The 23,008-nt window shown below is 38.4% G+C and overlaps 2 protein-coding genes across 2 annotated transcripts; one reads left to right on the top strand and one right to left on the bottom strand.

The window, feature by feature from the left end:
* Positions 1-620: 620 nt before the first annotated feature.
* On the top strand, positions 621-14,990 carry LOC144057348 (aldehyde dehydrogenase, mitochondrial-like). The gene is made up of 13 exons (XM_077574797.1): positions 621-778; positions 1,576-1,680; positions 6,021-6,161; positions 6,362-6,441; positions 7,281-7,392; positions 8,517-8,645; positions 9,377-9,490; positions 9,688-9,790; positions 9,957-10,141; positions 13,259-13,423; positions 13,576-13,733; positions 14,334-14,448; positions 14,769-14,990. Exons 1-13 carry the CDS (start codon positions 662-664, stop codon positions 14,799-14,801), a joined length of 1,557 nt encoding a protein of 518 aa, XP_077430923.1. The 5' UTR covers positions 621-661; the 3' UTR covers positions 14,802-14,990.
* A 1,288-nt stretch (positions 14,991-16,278) lies between these two features.
* On the bottom strand, positions 16,279-21,979 carry LOC144057346 (uncharacterized). Its single transcript, XM_077574796.1, has 8 exons — positions 21,381-21,979; positions 20,195-20,310; positions 19,737-19,840; positions 19,304-19,478; positions 19,101-19,209; positions 18,424-18,509; positions 17,707-17,777; positions 16,279-17,624 (listed from the first exon to the last, which is right to left on the bottom strand). Exons 1-8 carry the CDS (start codon positions 21,843-21,845, stop codon positions 16,465-16,467), a joined length of 2,286 nt encoding a protein of 761 aa, XP_077430922.1. The 5' UTR covers positions 21,846-21,979; the 3' UTR covers positions 16,279-16,464.
* Between the last annotated feature and the right edge of the window lie 1,029 nt (positions 21,980-23,008).

Here is a 23,008-nt window from a genome sequence, read left to right as displayed (position 1 = left end):
CCCCACAAATCACATCATTATAAATGTAACAATATAAAGTACAATTGTACAATATTTTCATACAATCAACTTTTAGATTCCCGCTGAGTGCGACATGGTCATGCATGTAAACTGTGTCAGACTTTGATCACCGATGGAGGGCTTGCGCATGCCGCTCTTCAAAAAAAAAATCCACTTGCGGAAATGTGCTTCTGATAGTAAAAAATATATATATATTTTTTTTTTTCCACCGGCGGATTCTGGCGGTGTAAAATATACAAATAAATTAAATTAAATTAAAAAAAACACTGAAAAAAAAACGGGCCTCTGACAGTCGAGGAAAACAAAACTCTTTTTTTTTTTACTGGCGGGAATGGGCTTCCATACACATTGCACACTCGCACCCTTCGACGGGAACGCGCAACCGAGAGGCACAAAATAAAACAAGAACTGGGACGCGGTCCACAAACAGGAAACGAAAACAAAGCTTATGTGTGAAAACCAGGATTACACCCCATATGACAGCGACGCTAACGTACAAGGCGGGGTTTATGTACTTCATGTAATGCTATTGGTCAGGAAACGATGACGCCGAATTGGCCGGGTGAACTTGTCTAACGGACTGTGCACTTCTGACGCAGTTTGTAAAGACTCGCAGTGGTGGTTGGTTAGCTCTTCCGAAATGCTCCGTGCTGTGATTTCGCGAACCCTTCCACGGGTGAAGGTTGTGTCGACGTGCCACTACTCCGCAGCGGCTATACCCGCACCCAACACCCAACCTGAGGTGCACTTTAATAAGGTACACTCATTTCCTTTCTACTTTGCAAGTAAGGTGCGAGATAAGGCTTTTGATGCAAACCCTCATTGACAAACTTGACCGTGAGGAACAGCTGTTAAAGCACTAGAAGTAAAGAGGGCGCCTTCTGTAAATCACGATTTATGTAATCACAGAACGATTGACTAAACCAGGGGTGGCCAAGTTCGGTCCTCGAGAGCCACAATCCAGCCTGTTTTCCATGTTTCTCTCCCCTAACACACCTGGTTCATGATCAGGATCGTTATTAGGCTTCTGCAAAGCTTGCTGATTAGCTGATCATTAGATTCAGCTGCGCTGCAGGAAGGAAACATGGAAAATAGGCTGGATTGTGGCTCTCGAGGACTGAACTTGGCCACCCCTGGACTAAACAAAATAAAAAATGTCTCCCAAAGTGAATTTTCTGTCATGACCTGGCGGTGGCGTCACAGCCACACATCCTACATTGCTGTATCTAGTACCTCCACGTTGTAAAAGGCTGCCCAGGAGCCGGCCGATAAGTCCATCCATCCATTTTCTTGACCGCTTTTCCTCACAAGGGTCGCGGGGGGCGCTGGAGCCTATCCCAGCTGGCTTCGGGCAGTAGGCGGGGTACACCCTGAACTGGTTGCCAGCCAATCACAGGGCACCGGTCGATAAGTGACTCTTTTATTTTATTTTTTACTAGAGGCAGTGTACACCAAGGAAGTGAAATATTCAAAAGTTTTTTTTTTTGGGGTTTTTTTTTGGGTGCTGCGATACAACTGCAGCACATTCCTAATTCTTACGTTTCATTCTTGTAGCTTTTCATCAACAACGAGTGGCAGGATGCAGCAAGTGGGAAAACCTTCCCTACTGTAAACCCAGCAACAGGAGAGGTCATTTGTCATGTGGCTGAGGCCAATGAGGTAAGCAAGCACAATGCTTTCTTTGAGCTCCTCTGATGACATGAACCGAAACTGGAAAATAGGAAGGTGAGATGTAACTGTAACCAGGGCCATTTGTAGACACAGTAGCGGCCTTAAGGCATGAGGGAGAATGAAAAAGCCCCTCCAAGACAAAACAAAAAAAAACATGAATGTGCCACTGGAATTACACACTAGCACAAGCTGATGTGAAAGCAAACATGTAAATAACTAGCTCTACAATAAGAACTTAACACAGTCGGTATTAGTAAACAGATATGAATGAAATAAAAGCAAATTGCAATAGCAAAAGTCGACTATGTGCACGGGCTGGATGGAGAAAGAAACAAAACTTGACTTCACATTTGGTTTTGCCTCGGCGTGTTAATTTTCAGGTGTATCAAATTAAAATCTGTTGTTCTTATGTTGTGTTACATTCAAATGTTTTTGTGGCAGAATGCTGGATGGGTGCTTTACAAGACATGTTTACTATAGCGACAAACGACTTATTTGTCGTATTTTAACTCTTTGACTGCCAGACGTTTTCAGAAAAGGGATGCCGTGGGTGCCAGCCGATTTAAGCATTTTGACTGATCTTTTGACTGATCTTTCAAGGTCCACAGAAAATTATGTATTTGGACTATGGAAACACACATACTACCAAATGAAAGATTGGACTCTCATCTTTCATCAGAAAAAAAAGTTTGTTTCTACCTTATTCCGTTTTTCAGTAATCAACAATAGAAAATGGTTAGTTTCACCTCTGTTTTGAAACAAACGTCTTTTAACATCTTTGGCACTCCTCCATAGGATTTTACTAAACGTTATTTAACGTTTTGGCAGTCAAAGAGTTAAGAATGTTAAGTTTATGTCAAAACTCATTTTGAATCAGTAAACATTATTGTTGTCTGAACATTTTGCACAGAAATTATTTTTGAATACATAAAACCATTAAATAAATGTTTGTTGGGTTTATTAGATTAAAATCGATTAAAATCGCAATCGTCCTGAATGTCTGTAAAAATTGAGATTTTCTTTTTTGGGCCATATCGCCCAGCCCTACTGTCTCCTTTTATTTCTGACCTGCTTCCTCTCTTTGTAATATAATCAGTCTTTGGCGTGAATCACCAGCATTGGAGTACAGTCAGTCAGTCCTGCAGTTCCAACAAGCCTCGAATCCTAATCTTTTGTTAGCCAGTTTCAAAATGCGCCAGCCAGAGGGCAGTCTCATCTGAAATCACGTTGAGTGCTAAGCACAGATTATTTGAATATAAGTAGTGAATGTATCATATAATGTGGTCTTGGTGTTAGCGTAATTTTACAATTTGGAGTTGACACACAGCGAAACACCTTATGACAGTGTTTGGAGCAAGACTAAGCAAACTTAATTTTATTATTGTAACATAATGTTATTTTATGATGACAAAATATATAAATTCAACAAATTAAGATTCACTTTAAATGAATTAAAATTTGGATTAGCGGTACTAATAATTCCATCTGTTGGCGGTTTATTATTTGCAGTTTTCTGAAGCATTGCAGTTTTTTTGTTTTTTGTTTTTAATCCGGAGCGTGTATGACATTTATTATTTAGTCATTTTCTAATATCCACACCACTACAGCAAAATATCAATAAAGAGTGCCCTACTGTAATACTGTAAGCTTTCCTTGATTAAAAGTTGACATCCCTCAATGAAGCTGCAGCAAAATGTCACAAGCCAAAGAAATTCAAGAACAGATGGGAAAACGAATCCATTTGGGAAGGGTTACAGAGCCATTTGTCAAGATTTAGGACTCTAGCAGGCAACGGTGAGAGCCATTACCCACAAATGGAGAAAGCACAGAACAAACGGCCAACATACATAAACTCGAGTATGACGACGACGACTCATCCAGGAGTTCACTAAGGAACCCAAACATCAAATGAACTTGAAGGCCTCCCTCACCTCAGTTGAGGTCAGTGTTCATGACTCAACAATAAGGACCAAAAAAACATGGCGTTATCAGGTTTCGAGGGCAAGTCGTTTTTCCACAGAGGTCTGGGTAGCTTTAAATCCTTAACTCATTTACTGCCATTGACGGCTATAGACGTCAAAAATTCCTTTGAACTATTTCTATTAGTTTAAAAAAACAACAACACTTTTGTTAACAAGAGTATGAAAACCTAATTTTAATTTTTTATTGTACATTTAGAACAGATATCAAATTTGTGATTAATCGTGAGTTAACTCGTGAAGTCATGCAATTAATTACAATTAAAAATTGTAATCGCCTAACGTTCTTTCTTTTTTAAATCGCGTCAGGCGATTAAAATTCTTAATTGTAATTAATTGCATGACTTCAATAGCTAACTAACAATTAATCACAAATTTTACATCTGTTCTAAATGTACCCAAATTTTTTTCTAGGTTTTCATACTCAACAACAACAAAATTTAATCGCCTGACGTCCCTACTTTTTAATAATCTTTTCTTCTTCTTTTTTTTTTCTTCAAGTAATTTTAATTATTTCATTTTTTGATAATCTTTTCTTTTTTTTTTTAAAGAAAATATAAAAAAATTAGAGGCGTCAGGCAATTAATTTTTAAAATCATGACTTCACTAGTTAACTGACAATTAATCACAAATTTTATATCTGTTCTAAATATACAAAAAAAATTCTAGGTTTCATACTCTTGTTAACAAAAGTGAAAAAAAAATTAACTAATATAAATAGTTCAGATGAATTTTTGACGTCTATAGCCATCAATGGCAGTGAATGAGTTTTAATATCTGCAATTATAAATATAAAAAAAATAGGGGTGCACCAATTAATGATGGTTTGACACTATTTTCAGTAGGGCTTGGTTCCTATGCCCCTCAAAAAGCGACATGCACACTGTGATGCCATGCAGGCCATGGTGCTGTAATCCCAAGCATTTCATGTTTACATACCACAACGAACAACTATTGCGCTGAGGATTTCGTATCTTGGCTGGAGATGGCAAAGATGTCTGAAAAAAACACAAAGTAACCTGACTTGAAGCACTTTGGTTGCATGCCTTAATGTCGCAAACAAGTTGACACCACCTACTCTAGCAATGCAAAGCAAGCGGAGAAGAATTCATCTCTGCTCGTGTTTACAAATCCAACCCTGCAATACTTCAACTTTTATTTCTCTCTCTCCCCAGTTTTATTGATTTGTGTTATGCAATGAAAATTGGCAGGAGGACGTTTTGGATTCCTTCAGTGTTGCATTCTTGTGCAAGTTGTGCATGGACGTGCTTTTTTTCCCCCTATTATTATTATTATTATTATGCCTGTGGGCTTTCATCATTAAAGTAATATAATCAAATTGTAAGTAAAAAAAAAAAAAGAAAAAAGATTTGATTCTCTAATGTCTCTTAAAGATTGTCCCGAAGTGATTGTCCCATGATGCGGCATTTAACTCATTCACTGCCATTGACGGCTATAAACGTCAAAAAAATCATTGTAACTATTTCTGTTTAACTTTTTTTTTTTTTACTTTTGTTAACAATAGTATGAAAACCTAGAAAAAAATAAATTGTGCATTTCGAACAGAAATAAAAATTGTGATTAACCGTGAGTCATGCAATTAATTACGATTATTATTATTAATTGCCTGATGCCCCTAATTTTTAATAATCTTTTATGTTTTTAACGATAAAAGATTATAAAAAAAATTAGGGACGTCAGGTGATTAAAATGTTTAATTGTAATTAATCACATTAATTCACTAGTTAACTCACAATTAATCACAAATTTTATATCTGTTCTAAATGTACAATAAAAAAAAGTTTTAGGTTTTACTCTTGTTAACAAAAGTAGAAAAAAACGTTAAACTAATAGAAATAGTTCAGATGAATTTATGGCAGTGAATGAGTTAAAGACCCAGTAAAATAGATACATTGTACATGTTAGAAGATAATTGCTGAATAATGCGAAAAGACTGATGGGTTTTTTTTTCCTGCAGATGCAGAGTGACTGTGTCCAGTTTGACAGAAAACAATGAAGCAATCAAGCAAATAATGCTTTAAAGGTTCTTGAGCGTGCTATGCCATTGTGTAGAACATCTATTATCTTTTGTTGAACATGTTCAGACTGGTCGTCGCTGCCAGTGTTTTGGTTTCGGTTGACTTCCATGCAGGCTGCCTGTTTAGTTCTCACACAGTGGCAGGGTTAACGAGATTGAAAGTGATGTATGCTTTTCGCCTGAGGTCGGCTTGGGTAGGCTTATGCTCCCAGGCAACCCGCAACAACATTTACATTCTGTTATTGACATACGTGGCAATTGAATTACTTTCCCAGGCACGTACAAATGTGAATGTGCTTTTAAATTTGCAGGTGGATGTTGACAAGGCAGTGAAAGCAGCACGCGATGCCTTCCGGTTGGGCTCGCCATGGAGACGGATGGATGCCTCCCAGCGAGGTTTGCTTCTCAGCCGCTTGGCTGATGCCATTGAGAGGGATTCTGCCTATCTTGCGGTGGGTACTTGGAAATCAAAAGCAGTTAAAAGTATCACCAAACGTCAAATGGTCATTACACGATGTCATAAAATGATTGCACAAACGCAGATTTATTACATTTTGAAACATGTTTACACAAGTGTTGTAAAAGCAGGTTATTGTGGATCCAAAAACAGCTGTACATATTTGACTTTGGTATCGTCGTGATGTTTCCATAGGAACTGGAGACCCTTGATAATGGGAAGCCATATGCTACTTCCTACACAGTGGATCTCCCCACTGTGGTCAAATGTCTCAGGTAACTTTTATTTATTTATTTTTTTGGGGGGGGTCGCCTTTGGCTCAATTTCTGTGTTTTAGGAAATTTCATAACAAAAAAACAAATTAAATTCATTTTTGTGTCATCTTTGGCTCCCTTTCTGTGTTTTAGGATATTTCATATACATTTTTTAATTAATGTATTTATTTGTTAATATTTGTTGTCGACTTTGGCTCCATTACTGAGTTTTGAATATTTTATATACATTTTTTTTTTGGTTGACTTTGGCTCCATTTCTGTGTTTTAGGATATTTCATAAAATTTATTTATTTATTTTTGTGGACTGGCTCCATTTCTGTGTTTTAGGATATTTCATATACAATTTTTTTTTGTCCCATTTGGCTGCGTTTATCCATTTTAGGATATTTTTTATACAATTTTTATTTTATTTCATTTCTGTCACCTTAGGCTCCGTTTTTGTGTTTCAGGATATTTTATATAATATTGAGTCCATCAGAATGGACATCCTCAACACCTAGACTGTGTCTAGAAATTCTGTCCATAAAGTTTGTCAGAGCCCTGGAAACAAATCCAACTGTATGCAGCCCAAATTCTGACACCAATTGGTCTGGTATTCCATACTGGTGGTGATCATTTGAGAGCGTTGCCTCCATTCTTCACCTTAGCATCCAAGATGTTCATCATCAAGCTACTTGTTCTGTTGCTAAGCGTGGTGTTGTGGACAATCTGTGACAAGGACACACGTCCCAGACCAGAGCACAACTTGAGCCATTCCTCCCACGCATGCCCATCCGGGTCTCGCTGTCATTGCCCATGTGAGCTGAATGAGGAATTTGAAGCACTTTTGATGTTCTCAGGTACTACGCAGGCTGGGCTGACAAATGGGAGGGAAAGACCATTCCCATTGATGGAGATTATTTCTGCTACACCAGACATGAACCCGTTGGAGTCTGTGGACAAATCATACCGGTAAGCAGGGCAAATGGCAAGAATGAAACAAAAGAAACTTTCTCATTCCAAATATAACACCATTAACTCTATAGCTAATGTTTTGAGTAAACAATTAAAATTGCCAGAAAAAGTTTGAATTCTTAACAGGTTGCTGGCTTCCCCAAAATTACCAGAATTATAGATTTCTGTAACTCAGTAATATTCCTCTTCCACTAACACTTGCAATTCCATCACTTGCAGCGCTCTCACATTAATTTATTTTTACAGCGGTCTCCACCTTTTGTCAATTGTCTTGCAATCTTTGATCACACCCACCAGCAGTGTGTATAATTTCTTAGTCAACATGCAATTCATCACCTGTTCTTTGGGATCTTTGACCCACTGTGTCATGATTCAACCTTCTCAGATATTTTCAAGCAGTCTTCTAATGATACGAGACTTTTTTGCCCCATTTACCTCAATAAATTAACACAGTTTTTATGCACGTCTCCCACTTTTTGCCACGAGATGTTTACTTAAAAATGTCCTTCAGCTGTGAGGTTTGTCACCCTGGTTCGTGTTCCCAAACCAGAAAAAGTCTTAATTTGCCAACAGAATAGAAATAGCATTTTAAATGTTGTTTTCTAAGATGATTTGAAAATATTTACAGTGTGATGAAGAAGTACAACTGTGTTTAAGAATGTATCCCAAATGCAACAGCAGTGTACTGAATGAAACACTGTAGCCGAATCGCGTTCTTGAATTTCAACGGCTTTAACTGTCATTGTCAATATTCTCTATTTTAGTCTAATTATATGTACACTACACTTGACTATTGAAGATAGTCACGACTCGCCCTTAAAGTTTATGAGAACTATGATTAGCACTATCATTTTCTTTCCGCCCATCTGCCATTTTGGCCACTAGATGTTGTCTAGTTAAAACGGCCTCAAGCGGCGCGGTGCGCGAGCCTGATCCGAGAATTTCGCAACCCGCCCAGAGATTGAAGATAGCAGCATGTGCAGAAATGTTACGCTGCGCCACGTGAAAATGTGGTCTTTTAGGCTTCACTGTAAAGCCTCTGTTGTCAGAATATTTGCTTAAATGAGATCAAACCATTGAGAGTGCTAACGTTCTGTTTGCTCTTCCTTTTCTCCCTGCAGTGGAACTTCCCTCTCTTGATGCAGTCATGGAAACTTGGCCCCGCTCTTGCAACCGGTAACACTGTGGTGATGAAAGTCGCCGAGCAGACACCGCTTACCGCTCTCTACGTAGCCAACCTGATTAAAGAGGTACTTTGTTGCCTTGCAAGGCAGAACACTGACATTAAACGGTACTCGTTATCTCTCCGTCTTTGCTTAAGATAAAAAGTTAACGAATGATTGAATGAATCACTATAAACATTTACTTATGATTTATGAGTGTGTGATTGACTTCATTTATTTGGGTGTGTAACTATGTGTAATTCTTAAATCTTAATAATTATTAACTCTTAATAATGTCCTGCCCCAAAACAAATATTGTAGATAATCTTGTTTGCAATAAAGCAAAAAGCAATGAGATGGAATGAAACGCAAAGGTTAAATACGAATATCAATCCATCCTTTCATTGTCGGTATCACATTTTTGAAATTGCAAAATTTTCAGTCAGCACGCCAATCTGGTCTCTAACCAGATTTCTTTATTTATAAGTGGCATGGCTCAGTGGTAGAGTGGTCACCTCTTAACCTTGAGGTTGTGGGTTCGATCCCGAGCACTTGTGACCATGTCGAAGTGTCCTTGAGCAAGACACTGAACCCCTGATTTGATCCCAGTGGACATGGCAGCAGCCGACCACAGGTGTGTGAATGGGAGTGTGAATGTGTGAATGTAAGGCGCTTTGGGCACCATAGATAAAGCGTTATAAAAAAAAATATATATTTATTCAAGACAAGATCGCACCCTGAACATCCAATTCTGCCCATTTTTAGTTGGCTTTTGTCCCAGAGGAGTGATTTTTAATTTTTAATTTTTTTTAATACAGGTGGGGTTTCCAGAAGGTGTGGTGAATATTTTGCCTGGCATGGGGCCCTCAGCTGGAGCTGCCATTGCCAGACACATGGATGTTGATAAAGTGGCCTTCACAGGATCAACAGAGGTAAGAACGAGCCGTCTTTGCTTTTCACTTTGAGTTGCCAAATATGTTTGTGTCACTGTAGTACTTTAGCAAAAAAGACACTATAGTATAACAAAATGTAATTAAATAAAAATGAAGCATGCATGTCACAGGCAGTGGCAATGACACATGACCTTTTACACATATAATATTGATTGTTGCACATTTGTTTCCATCAGGTTGGTCATCTAATCCAGCAGGCTTCAGGCAACAGTAACCTAAAGAAGGTCACTCTGGAGCTTGGTGGGAAGAGTCCCAACATCATCCTGTCTGACGCAAAAAGTATTGTTTTTTTTTTTTTTTTATGATTCCATCCTGCTTTGCATTGTATTCTATTTGTGTACATCAAAACTTAGCACGCCACCACCATCTGGAGGACCTTGTACCATTTTGGTTTACTTTCTTCCTCGAGAGGTAATGGTTGCCTTGTTGTCTTGTCATTGTTCAGTGGAGGACGCCGTGGAGCAGGCGCACTTTGCTTTGTTCTTTAACCAAGGCCAGTGTTGTTGTGCCGGCTCCCGGACATACGTGCAAGCCGATATCTACGACGAGTTTGTGGAGCGCAGTGCGGAAAGAGCTAGGAGACGAGTGGTGGGCAACCCCTTTGACTTCAAGACTGAGCAGGGGCCCCAGGTAATATCACAACACAACACAGTTAGACAGCGGTTATCACACTTGAAAAAAAGTTGTTTTTTTTTACACAGAGTAAAAATAATGACCAGCATTGAATGCAACAGCATAGTCGGGCTAAATAAAAAATACTGTTTTATCCTTAAAAAGTAGATTTGTCATTATAAGCCTTATGCAGTTATTAGCACATTAGCACTGCACTCATATAGTTAAAAAATAAAACTACGACAAGAGGGAGTCGGTGCAACTCTCATGCTAGTCGGACTCGTACCACATTTTGAGAATCACTGCGCGGAAGCAACAAATTTCTTACTTTTGAATTCCTTACACAGCTCAAAACAGCATTTATAAAAAGGCAATGTGACTAAACACAAAAGGTATTTTAACTCATTCACTGCCATTGATGGCTATAGATGTCAAAAAATTATTTGAACTAATTCTATTAGTTTTCCACTTTTGTTAATAAGAGTATGAAAACCTTAAAAAAATATTGTACATTTAGAACAGATATAAAATGTGTGATTAATCGTGAGTTAATTATTGAAGTCATGTAATTAATTCGATTTTTTTTTTATCGCATGACTTTACTAGTTAACTCACGATTAATCACTCATTTTATATCTGTTTAAATGTGCAATAAAAAATTCTAGGTTTTCACACTTGTTAACAAAAGTGGGAAAAATGTTAAACTAATAGAAATAGTTGAAATGAATTTTTGACGTCTATAGCCGTCAATGGCAGTGAATGAGTTAATAATAATAATAATAACTAAGTAAACTACTGTCAAGTTGTCTTTCTAATTTGAGCTTGCATGAACTTGAAAAGGCTGAGAAGTTTGGAGAGGACGCTTTATTAACTCAACTTCAGTTGTTTTCTGCAACTTTATTTTTACAGGAGGTTTAGGTTAGGTGGATAACTTTAAATCAAAGAAGAAGAAGAAAGAAAAATTGTACATACAGTGGAGTTTGAACATAATTCATTCCTGCGAAGTGTTCAAATTCCAAATTGTTCAACCTCCAAAACATTTTTTCCCATAGGAAATAATGTAATTGCAATTAATTCGTTCCCAAGCTCCAAAATCAGAAAATTTATTTATTTTTTATTATTTATTTATCCCACGGTGAAATTGGTGCACATGAAATGGTCTCTGATATTCAGCAATTAAATATGAACTTTTTATACTAGTTATTAACTTGCCGGTTTGTTCTCATTAAGATTTACACAGGAAGGGTGTCTGATACATTTCCTCTTGAAAGATTATGAGTAATCAATTTTATTATGATGGACAAACAAGGGTTGTGTTAATTGAACAATATGCCCCTCCAACTATTGCCAATCTAATCTCCCCACAGTATTAAAAAAAAAAATGGCAGTAATGCAAACAAAGGCTCAACGATGATAACTTAAAACACCTGCCGTTCTTCTGCATCGAGCTTGTGTGCTTTTACGACTGTGAGGTTTTATGGATGTCACGTCCTCCGAAGGAGAGTACAGAGAACACTTTGAGACCGGAATGCCTCACATTTCATGCACCTAGGTGTTTAGTTTGAAAGGAGACATACTATGCATTTTTGAAACCAGTTCCCAGGTGTCTTAGCATTTCTAGGGCGTGCATTTGTCAATATCGCAAGGTTGTAGAATTATAGATCACTATACACACCTAGTTTTGTTGTTGTTGTCTTGCTGTGGTGTGGAGCTAGAGCAGGGGTCAGCAACAGTTACTGTCCAGCCATTTTAGGCCAAAGTAATAATAAAAAATCGGTCTAGAGCCGCTGCACCATTACAGATTAATTTTCTTCTACCTCATCCTTCCGCTTTAAAAAATGTTTGTGTGTGTAATTTTTCATACTTGATTAATCATACACGTTAAGACTTTTCAGCTTTTTTGTCAATTTTTTGACATTTTTGGCAATTTTATGGACATATTATGGTATTTTCTGCCCTTCTTCCGTTTTTGGGCATTTTATGTCTATTTTTGGAAAAAAAATTACTGCCGTTTTCTGATTTTTGTTTTGTTTTTTCCAATTTTGTGGACATTTTATGGTAATTTTGGGGATTTCTTCTTATGTTTTTGGACATTTTATAGTTACATATTAAACACTTATGTTTTTGCCTTTTTAAAAAAATCTAACTTTTTTTGTACAAAGACATTTTATGGAAATTTCTTTTGTTTTTGGACATTTTATGGTTGCTTTTTAAACTTTTTCTTTTCTGCCTTTTCATTGAATTTGCTGACATTTTTGTCAATTTTATGGACATAATATCGTGGTAATTTTCTGCCTCTCTTCCGTTTTGGACATTTTATATCAATTTTTTGGAATTTTTTCTGCCTTTTTTTGCTAGCATTTTTCTGATTTTTTTTCTTCTCAATTTTGTGGAAATTTTATGGTAATTTTTTGGATTTTTAAACATTCTTTTGTGCCTTTTTATTAAATTCTCTGACATTTTTGGCAATTTCATAGAATTTTATGGTAATTGTCTGTTTTTCACTCTTCCTTTTTGAACATCTTAGTCACTTTCTGTTTAATTATTATTTTTTTTAAACCTTTTCATCCACCTTTCATCTCTCGTTCTGACAATTAAAACATTTGAACTGCCATTTTTTGAATATTTAATTATTCATTTTTATATCTAAATCATTAATTCATTTAATTTATATTTTATGTAAATAAAAGAACCCCCCCCCCAAATAATATATAAATATAAATATATATATATATAAATATAAATATATATATATATATATATATATATATATATATATATATATATATATATATATATATATATATATATATATATATATATATATAGAGTGAGCCACAGGAGAGGGACTTAAGAGCCACGTGTGGCTCCAGAGCCGCAGGTTGCAGACCCCTGAGCTAGCGGATTGAACAGGCTGAGACCAGGGGGAAAAAAACAAACAAAACAAAAACACCTGTGAAGCAAAAACATTTTAACTCAGGATGGCATTCATACACGACTAACACAAACGAGTTAACGACTTCACAGAGCAGCTGCTTGCATTTTGGGCTTTGGCATGACAGCCGGAGGCACCCGATCGGGTGGGATATTATGCATGATACCTGACACGTGAATCTCAATATTTTTGATCTGCAGGTGGATGAGGAGCAGTTCAAAAAGATTTTGGGTTACATCAACACTGGGAAAAAAGAGGGAGCCAAACTCATGTGTGGAGGCAGCGCGGCTGCTGACAAGGGATACTTCATCCAACCTACCGTGTTTGGAGATGTTCATGACAACATGACCATTGCCAGAGAAGAGGTACACATTTTGATGGTCTTTTTTTTTTATGCCTTTTTTTTTTTTTATGATTTAAGATTTGTTGTTTGTCCCCCTATATACATGTATCATGAGAATTACTGTATTAGAAATGTTTTTTTCTCTTTTTTTCCCTCCATTATAATGTATTGCAGATCTTTGGTCCAGTGATGCAGATCTTAAAGTTCAAGACACTTGAGGAGGTGGTAGAGAGAGCCAATGATTCTAAATATGGCCTGGCTGCTGCCGTGTTCACGAAGGACATTGATAAGGCCAACTACATTTCCAATGCACTCCGCGCTGGCACAGTCTGGTAGGAGAGCAAAACTGTCTGTGTGGCTTAATACTCAATTGGTGGGTGTTTAGGGGTGAGGCCTTACTGCTGTCCTCTGACAAACTGGGTCAGCCAAAAAGGCTCTAGAATCCTCTGCAAACATTTTAGACCTAATTGGTGTACCTAGAAAAATTTCCGCGGGACTGCTGACTCTTGCAAGGTGGAAAGTCGCATGTAGTACTTGTAGAAGTAGTAGTAGTTGATTTTAGGCCACTTCCTGTTAAAATCAGGTGACTTCTGGGTCACTTCCTGTTGATTTTAGGCGACTTCCGGGGTCACTTCCTGTTGAAATCAGGTCACTTCCGGGTCACTTCCTGTTGATTTTAGGCCACTTCCCGGGGTCACTTCCTGTTGAAATCAGGTCGATATAAAAATAATAACTAGAAAATGCAATTTCTGGAGAAATTGCGTGTGAAGGCTGTAGGGCTGAATGAGAACCTTTAGAATTATTTGGAATGAAATTGAATTACATTATATGATTATATCATATGCACGTTTAGTCAATTATAGTATGTATTTTTTATATAAAAAGCAGTCTATTCTTTCCATTTATCATGAATGGAATTTTTTTTTCTGCAGGATAAACTGTTATGACGTGTTTGGAGTCCAGGCGCCGTTTGGAGGATACAAGTCTTCAGGAAATGGCAGAGAGTTGGGAGAATATGGCCTGGAAAATTACACAGAAGTCAAAACGGTAATTCTTTAAGCAAAGTGACTGATCTGAATTTTTTTTACCGGTCCAAATTGTCATTTGTCAAAAATCAAACATGTTTTGTTCTTTATTTAAATTCACAGAGGAGCAGCGATGCACTTCGTATGTGTGTTCTGTTTCCCATTATATTGTCTTAAAATATTACCATTCTTTATTTGATGCATATGTCAACATGAAAGTTAAATATCAGTTAAATATTAAATGTGTTAGCACTAAATAAGTCAAAGGTTAAAACATTCAGGTTGGTGTTAAAATCAGTTTAAGATTGCATATTAAATCATACTTTTTTTCTGTGTTGCCAGGTGACCATGAAAGTACCACAGAAGAATTCGTAAAGATCCAGTATATCTGTTCCAGTAACCAGTTGACTCAGTTTCTATTTCATAATCGAGGGATTAGATTGTTCCAATAATCTACGCTTTTGACACCTTTTGATATTTCACATTCAAGTGATTTAGAAGTTTCAAATATCTACACTGTATATCACTTTCACATTTTCATTAATAAAATAATTGAAGAGCTTACCTTTTGCTTCCCATCACTTTTAAAATCATCATATTCATAGCGCTCTGTTGAGAATGTTTTACAGCGCGTGGGTCAAGAGCCTGATTTTCTGCTTTCAAGTGGCACTATTTGGATGGACATCACACCACCACAATAAAAAAAAAAACAACTGTATGGAATCTGCTATTTTAAGGTCCAAATCTAGCACCTTGCAAATGGAGATGAAAATGTGTTGTTTATCAGCCAGTTAGTGTATCTTAAGAGAAAACTCCAGCCGTGATGGCCCATTTTTCACTCATAAACTCTTGCATTTTTAATGTCAACGCACCTTCGTAATAGCCAGTAGCTACAGACTAAGAAAATGCTTGTAACACTCAAGTGTAACAGAATATAACTTTCCTTTGAGTAATTTGTGGGGGGAAAAATATATTTTAACTCTAATTCAACTCCAACAAAAGTCAAATTTTGAGGCATATTGCCACATATGTTAGACCAAGGTTTAATAAAAACGACATATTCCCCCTGGGACAGTTTAACTGTCATTGCTCATAAGTGTGGTCTATTTTGTATTTCTATTGCTAATTAACATTTTATCCAAATACCAAATCATATGGCATATACTGTACAGTTCATTTAGCTAAATAGGCACTGATTTTGAGTTTGATTTTGTTAGCTTTAATCTGAATTTTACAAAAAAAAAAAAAAGCAAAATTACTTAAAAATTCAATGTTCCAAGTTATTGTAAAAATCAGATTTTGTCATTACGTTTGGAAGAAAGGGGGAAAAAAGCTGCAGGCCTACTAATCCAAAAAAACCCATAAATCTCTTAACCATTGAAATCACAAGTCCATGGCTGTATCAATTTAAAAAAAATGACAGATTTATGCATGACCGCAAGCCTTTGGACGATCCTCCATCGAGCTGTTCCGAGGACCCCAGAGACACCAGCCACTTCTAGTATCGGCTTGTTGCTCATCAGCTTTCTTAACAGATGCATTTTCCTGATAGAAATTTGCCTTTTCTGAAAGAGTGGCGGTGAGTGTGTGTGAAGATGCCATTGTGGATTAAATAAAACCGAAGCAAGAGCTTGGTCCCTCTTCCCCAACATCATTTTGTTCTACAATCGTTTGGATGATGTTCAAAATGTAATTGAAAGAATGAAACTCCATTTGTGCAGGTGGATTAATGTTTATGCCGAAACCTGGAAGTTATTGTCAATGGAGGACTGTAGTGTGCGGACTTGTGAAATCCATGCTGGATTTTTTTTTTTCAGATTTCTTACAAAAACAGTCAATAACAAAAATAAAAGAAGTTTGATCCAATTTATTGGAAGATGTCTGAATTACACAACACAGGTGACACGACGGTATGCACACTTTCCATTCTTAACACCAAACTTCTGACAATCCTTATCTAAAGTACTGAGACGGTCAAATTGAAGTGTGATGCCCATTTCCCTCTGATTTGCATGTTTGACCTCACTTGCTCAGTCAATCATCGACTCCAAACTCCTTGCTCTAAGGGCCACGCCCCGTCAGACATGTGGCTCCTCTCCTGCATGCTACTTGTGACGATCACCACAGCAGAGTGATGGGAATTGTCAAGCACTTCCTCAGAACTTGGAGTGACTCCCAAATATTCATCTTCTACTTCTTGCGTCTTGGCCACTACAGCAAACTGACCATGATGCAGTGCTTCACTTTCTTCAATTCCAGAATTGCAATCAGACCCGTCAGCACACGCTTTGGCAGACTGCTCTGATTCCCATTCTTTGATCTGAAGATCTTGAAGCATATCACCTCCATCAAGTCCTTCACTGTCAACATATATGTAGGCTGTTTGCTGCGCTATCCTTTCCAGTTGTCCGCCAACTGATTGTGCCGATTGGCTGACGTCACCAAACTCGGAGGAGTCCGTTTCCGCCTTGCTGTCGGCAGACTCTTGTCCAGCTCTCAGCTCCAGTCTCGTGGTATCAGATGTGGTGGTTGGGATAGGATGCGTGTGATCAGCACTTGTGTTAGCGCTTCCAAACTTGACCGTAGCGTTGCTGGGAAGGCAATTCCTCGTATCAGTGTCCAAACACGGTTCAGCAATAGGAATCAAATCTGTGGAAACGTTTTCAGCAGGACAACGATCGCCGACAACACTGGAGTTCTGTGCAATGGAAGTTGCGTTCCTAGAAGAACCTCTTGGAGTGGCAGAACTGTCGTTGCTGAATGAACCACTCATCCAATCATTGGAGGCAAAAGATGCATCTTCTCTGCTTTCAAACTCATCTTGCATGCTATGATCCAAGATCAGGATGTCATCTGGTGTTGGTTCAATCCGCTGGCTGACAGCCGTCAGATCCTTTTCAATTGATCCCTGGTTGTCCGTTTTGCGAGACATGCTGATCGCTGCACGGGGCCTCAGTTCTCCTCCATTCGGGAACACGGAAGGCCTCGCACCAACGAACTCTTTCGTCTTCATGCGGTCCATCTTTGTCTCTGATGTGGTGTCCAGTTTCTTAAAGCGAGCTCTGTGTTTTCTCTCTCCTTCCTGCTCCACGCGTTTTTCTCCCTCCTCTGATTGGAAAGGCGAGTCCTTCATGCTTGACCCCTCTCCATGCTTGCGGCGAGCAGGCCAGCCAGAACTGCTAACCATGTTCTTCACAGCTGAGGACGACATAAACCTTATAAAGTCTCAGGACTTGGTGACAATAACCAAGACGTGTGAAGGCACATTCCGAGAACTTACAGTCCTGCATGTCGCCGCATACGGAATCACAGCAAGAACACGTTGACAGTGGCGCATTAAGCTCCTCCCACCTGAACACGTGAAACAGGACAAACGATCATCATGCTTCTTTTTCTTTTTTTACAGTTGTCACTCAGCTCAACTATCAATTGAGACATTGTTTCATGTATGGTGAGCTTCATTCATTTGGATCATGGTACCGGCAGATACAATCAAACAAACACTGAAGTACAAATGAACTTCAGTCCCAAGATCATAAACTACAGCGAGGCACACACACACACACAACTGTCTATTTATAAGTACAAAGAAAAATAACATAATTCCACTTGCCAAAGGCGCTAAAGACTTCAGCTCTGTTCCTTAATTCTGTAGCCAACATTCAAAAATGGGAATGTGGAAAAAACAAAATGGTGACTAGGAATCCAATTACATACTTGATGAAAGCAAAGAACATGAACCTTTAGACATTATTTTGAGATTCAGGACTTGTTTCGCCTGTTTGGGTGTACTGTATATTCCCCTTTAATGTATTTAGTTTGTGTCCTGAAGCTCTTCTTTTCAAAGTCTAAAAGAACTAGTTTGTCTTTCAGATCTCTGGGGCCCAATTCTATGCAACAGTGCCTTGAAAGAAGTTACCGTTATTGCTATCACTACTACTCGGAACTCTTTCAGCACTTAGTAAATGACATTCATGTGATTTTAACAAGCACTTACCTTGCAGTAGTTTGGTTGTAGTTACAAGACTTGGAGACGTGTGAAGTGGTCACACCAACTGACATTGAACAGTGAAGGTACAGCACCTATTTACAGACAAGTTACAACAGCTACAGTCAATCAGCCCTTTTCACACTGCATTTAGCAGCGCACTCCACACCGTTATCAAACACGCTCATTGTGTATGTGCCACGGTGAGGGGCGGGGACTCGGAATGGGGCGTTGCTAGGTGGAGCAGAAAGAAGACTTCTACCGCAAAGTCAAGAAGCATCACGTCAGACAAGCGGGTCGAATTGGAGAGGAACTGATTTAGTGTTATTTTGACGGACTTATTTACGGCTAAGCCATTTTTTGGGGTTGTTTTCTGCATTGTATCAACTATTTATTTATTTTTTTAATTGTTGTGATATTCAATTTGACAATTCAGCAACATTTCCTTTGTCAATATAACAAATGAGAACACCAGGATCAAAATCTTTTTTACTTCCTGGTAGGCTACTACATCAGCACTTAATAAAGTTCTATCTCCTCTCCTTGCACATTGTGCAAAATTAGTCCAACGATAATCAAAATATATTAAAAGATAAAAAGATAGTGACTCATCTGTCATTTTAAATGACTTACATCTGTGGAATTTAAAGAAACAATCACAACCAAATATTTCCTCAGTTTCTCACCTGTGAGACGTCCCCGAAGAGAAACGCATCGATAGAAAACTTCAGCATGTTAGCACTTCTTGACCAGAAGCAGGAAGAACTACCCTCCCTCCGGCTGTCTGTCATACAGCTGCAAAACCAAAGCACAAGCGCCTCTTTTAACGCAAGGCAAGCCAATAGCTGGGGAACAACTGAGCAAGCGTTTCATCTTACTAGAGACACACCCATAGTTAGTGATGATATCCACTCTGGGCATGCTATTTGGCTCTTTGGAGTGTGTCGCGTAGCACGAGTCAACAAAGAGCCTCTCGCCTGGCAAGATGCTTCCAGTCTGGGCTAGAAAATTCACCGGCTCTCCAAGGACAAATGAGTCGCCAGGAGAGAGGGGCTCCCACTGGGCTGCCAAACACACACACACACACACAATACAAATTCATGTGCCTAAAGATGAAAGAAATCAGATGAAATATCCTCCACACCAGCTGAATGCCAAATCATTTGGTTTTCTTACATTTAAAAGTATTATTTTAGAATTGTAGTTAATTCGAACTGTGGTTCCAATGTTTTATAATATGACAGTACACAGCACTATTTAGCAAGTTCTATTAGACTTAAAGTAATATCACTGAAGAATGTTGTGTGAGGTCTCTACTTTACCATTACAGACAGTGAGGCTGAAAATGAGCTTGGTTCTGAGACTCTTTATGAAGGTTGTGTGCTGAACCTGAGGTGTGTAGCCCGCTTGGTAAGAGTAATGAAACCTAAAACAAAAGGACATCCATCCATGTTATTATCAACACATCGCTGTCCAACTCTACGACAGCATATCACAATGAGGAGAGCCCTTATTACACTTCATAAGAACAGTAAACATTTATTTTAGGTCCTGGTTCTTCAGCTATTCACCACGAGTTTACATTTTACCCTCTGTTGAATTAAGGAATCCTTCTGTTAGCACTGTAATCGTTTATATTGACATTTTCAAAATAAAAATAACACTAAAGTGAATTTTGAGGTATCGCTATAAATTGACTATGCGTTAAATTCAGACAGTGATAAGTAGAAAATTTCTTTTTAGAGAGAGATGAGAGCATGTGCGATATGTTGAAACTTACCTGTTGTAAAAGCAGTGGATGGGCATTTGAAACGGTAGAGCACGAATAACGTAGCCTTGCGGCGGTGGGGTATAATAAAGTGCGTAAGAGTACACCAGCTGACCACCAGGAACAACCTGAAAGAGTGAAAATATTACATTTATACATGCTTGACTTATTTTTGCCACTCCATCCTCTACTGATGTCATCAGGGATGTGATTTGACCAAAGTGAAATTATCTGAAAATTTAGCCGGGGGTCTGGGGGCCGCCGGCCCCCCGGAGCTCATGGGTTTTCCGTGTTTTTAAATACTTTCAATGCACTCACATGACAAAGAAATAGACAAAACAACAGCATAAATTTTCAATGTATATTAAACTATCCCATATAAAATGGCAGTTTTAGTCAACTCAAAATCAGTCACATTCAAAAACATTGGACTGCCTTTGCTTTTAAAAACTATCACTGAGAATATCATCATATCTAACTAATGTGATTACTAAGTTAACACATAAATAATGTTGAAGAGTTCAAATTTCATGAACAAATAATTGTATCATGACCAAATAAAAAAGTAATTCATATTAGTACATACCACAAATGTCTTTGTTATAGCAGAAGATGTTATCTGTCGGAGTCATGTGCATACACAATGAACTACTAAAAAAAAAAAAAAAAAAAACGGAAATTTTAAATTTTTATTTTTGGAGATAAAAAAAAAGCGGAATTCCGCGAATTAGCGGAAAAATCACATCCCTGTGTCATACAGGGCTTAATTTATGTGTGGGCAGCTCCCTAAATTTCTGTGAAGATGTCATGAATGAATTGTCAATTTGACAATTTAGAGTTAACTCACAAGTCAAAATGGCGGCCTTACTCGGTGAAAAAACCCTCTCCGTGCATTATATTGGCCTTAGGCTCGTTGTAATTTGATTTGTAAGGATTATTTTGATTTTGAAAATGTGATGATATGCGTGACTATCAACACTAACAATCTGCCTGGTTTGTATGCTAGTCACAAGCAAAGGCAATATAATACGCCGTTTGTTTTCAACATGCATTGCGGAATTATATGAGAAATGCCCGGATGTCCGGAATGGTCAATACAATAACAATGCATCGCCATTATTCATAAATTACATAAATCATGCTTTTCACGATAAGTGCCTTTTAATTTAAGAGGGCCCGCTTGAGTGTGTGTGTTTACCTGAGCGGCGGAGGCACAGTCGGTCAGTGGGTAGTGGAAAAACAGGAAGTGTGAGGACACACTGGTGGGCAGACACGAGCCCAGACTGTACAGAGCTGGATGTGGCCACGCGCGTAACTCAAATCGGTCCACGCGCACCACTATCTCGTTTGAGCCGCACCAAACTTCCACAGGACGTGTTCGTGCAGGCTGCAGCGTGCTCTGGTACTGCGTTGGCTGTGGGAACAACAGCGCGGTCAGTTCGGAGGGAATTAAACTTTGGCGAGGAGCGGGCTTAAGCAACTCTTTGGCTACAAGCGGCTGTGACGCGTGCCAGAACACCGGCAGCTGGTAGAAGGAAGAGCGCGCGGCTTCGTGACTAACAACCGGATTATTTCCCCCCTCTGACCAACTCAAGTGCTGAACCGGACCACCCACTGCTGGACTGCAATAAAATATCCACACGAGCCACGAAAGCACCAACATGACTTGAACTAAAAGGAGTCAACTATGTGCTGTGCGGCCAGGTACTCGAGTTGAGCCGCAAACAGCAGAGAGCACGCTGACGTCCAATCTGGCTGCTTCATTAGCGCACCTGGGCTAAATGCGTTCCCCCTGATTGGACTGGAGGGCGGGTATCATGAGCCAAAATGGCTTCCACCTATATTTAGCTATTTGTAACAAGCATTTGGTCGCTATAGCTATACTAAATGTATGTAAAAACAACAACTCTGATACAGAAGTAGAAAAAATAAACATTTTGTCCATTTTAGAGCTAGTCTGGACAGCAAGTGGCACAACAACAGGTGGCGCTACAGTTCAATTCAGCAGTACATGATTACTGGAGTCAAAATGGCGGTCAACTCGGTGAAAGCAAGCATCTCTCCTTACTGAAAAGCATTGGATTTCGGATTGTTGTAATTTGATTTGTGAGGATTATTTTGATTTTGAAATGTCATTCAACTACAATAACAATCTGCTTGGTTTGTATGCTAGTCTCAGGCAAAAACAATACAATACGTTTGTTTTCACCATGTAAATGAAGCGTTGCATTGCAGAAATATCAGAATATCTATATCAGAATTGTCCATACAGACAAATAAGTCCGTTGGCTATAGGCCCCAGTTAAAGCCCCTCAATCAAGTATTTCATTTGATATTGTAAAATATATTTATTAGGGATGGGCGAGTACCGACACCAGGTATCGGGCCAATAACCGGCCATATTTAAGGTATGGGACTCGTGACCTCTTGTGGCTGTTTAGCGATTAGGAACTAGAAATTGCCATTAATTTTATGCAATTTTAAGGAAAATGCTTTATTTGGATTATATAGTTGTTGTTGTTTTATTATATGTCATTAATAGTTTTAGGGGAAATTTTATGTATCTAAAGTGCTAGTGGTATCGGTATTTGGTATCGTATCAGTGACTATACTCCAAGGTTGAGTAATTGTACTGATATTGGTCTGAAAAAAGTGGTATCCAACATCCCAAATATTATTTAGTCAGCCCCCCTTTAGCCCTGGGATGGAAAAAAAATCCTGCAGCAGTCTTCTTAAAACAACTAACATGACATCCATGATATGTTTCCCCCCTCAACACTATGCATGTTAATACAAGAGGGAAATTATTTCACGTGATTACATTTG

The sequence above is a fragment of the Vanacampus margaritifer genome, chromosome 9 (genome assembly GCF_051991255.1).
Source record: "Vanacampus margaritifer isolate UIUO_Vmar chromosome 9, RoL_Vmar_1.0, whole genome shotgun sequence".
NCBI classification, from domain to species: domain Eukaryota; kingdom Metazoa; phylum Chordata; class Actinopteri; order Syngnathiformes; family Syngnathidae; genus Vanacampus; species Vanacampus margaritifer.
This window is presented reverse-complemented; position numbering and strand designations above follow the sequence as displayed.

Bases quoted from the DNA above. Each gene is read 5' to 3' on its own strand.
- LOC144057346 (XM_077574796.1), bottom strand. From the start codon at position 21,845: ATGTTGGTGCTTTCGTGGCTCGTGTGGATATTTTATTGCAGTCCAGCA. The intron at 19,210-19,303 runs GTGTGTCTCTAG...TTGGTTTTGCAG, and splicing joins GATATCATCACTAACTATGG to CTGTATGACAGACAGCCGGA. The intron at 18,510-19,100 runs GTGAGAAACTGA...GTCTGTAAATAG, and splicing joins TCTTCGGGGACGTCTCACAG to GTGCTGTACCTTCACTGTTC.
- LOC144057348 (XM_077574797.1), top strand. From the start codon at position 662: ATGCTCCGTGCTGTGATTTCGCGAACCCTTCCACGGGTGAAGGTTGTG. The intron at 6,442-7,280 runs GTAACTTTTATT...TGATGTTCTCAG, and splicing joins ACTGTGGTCAAATGTCTCAG to GTACTACGCAGGCTGGGCTG. The intron at 13,424-13,575 runs GTACACATTTTG...AATGTATTGCAG, and splicing joins TGACCATTGCCAGAGAAGAG to ATCTTTGGTCCAGTGATGCA.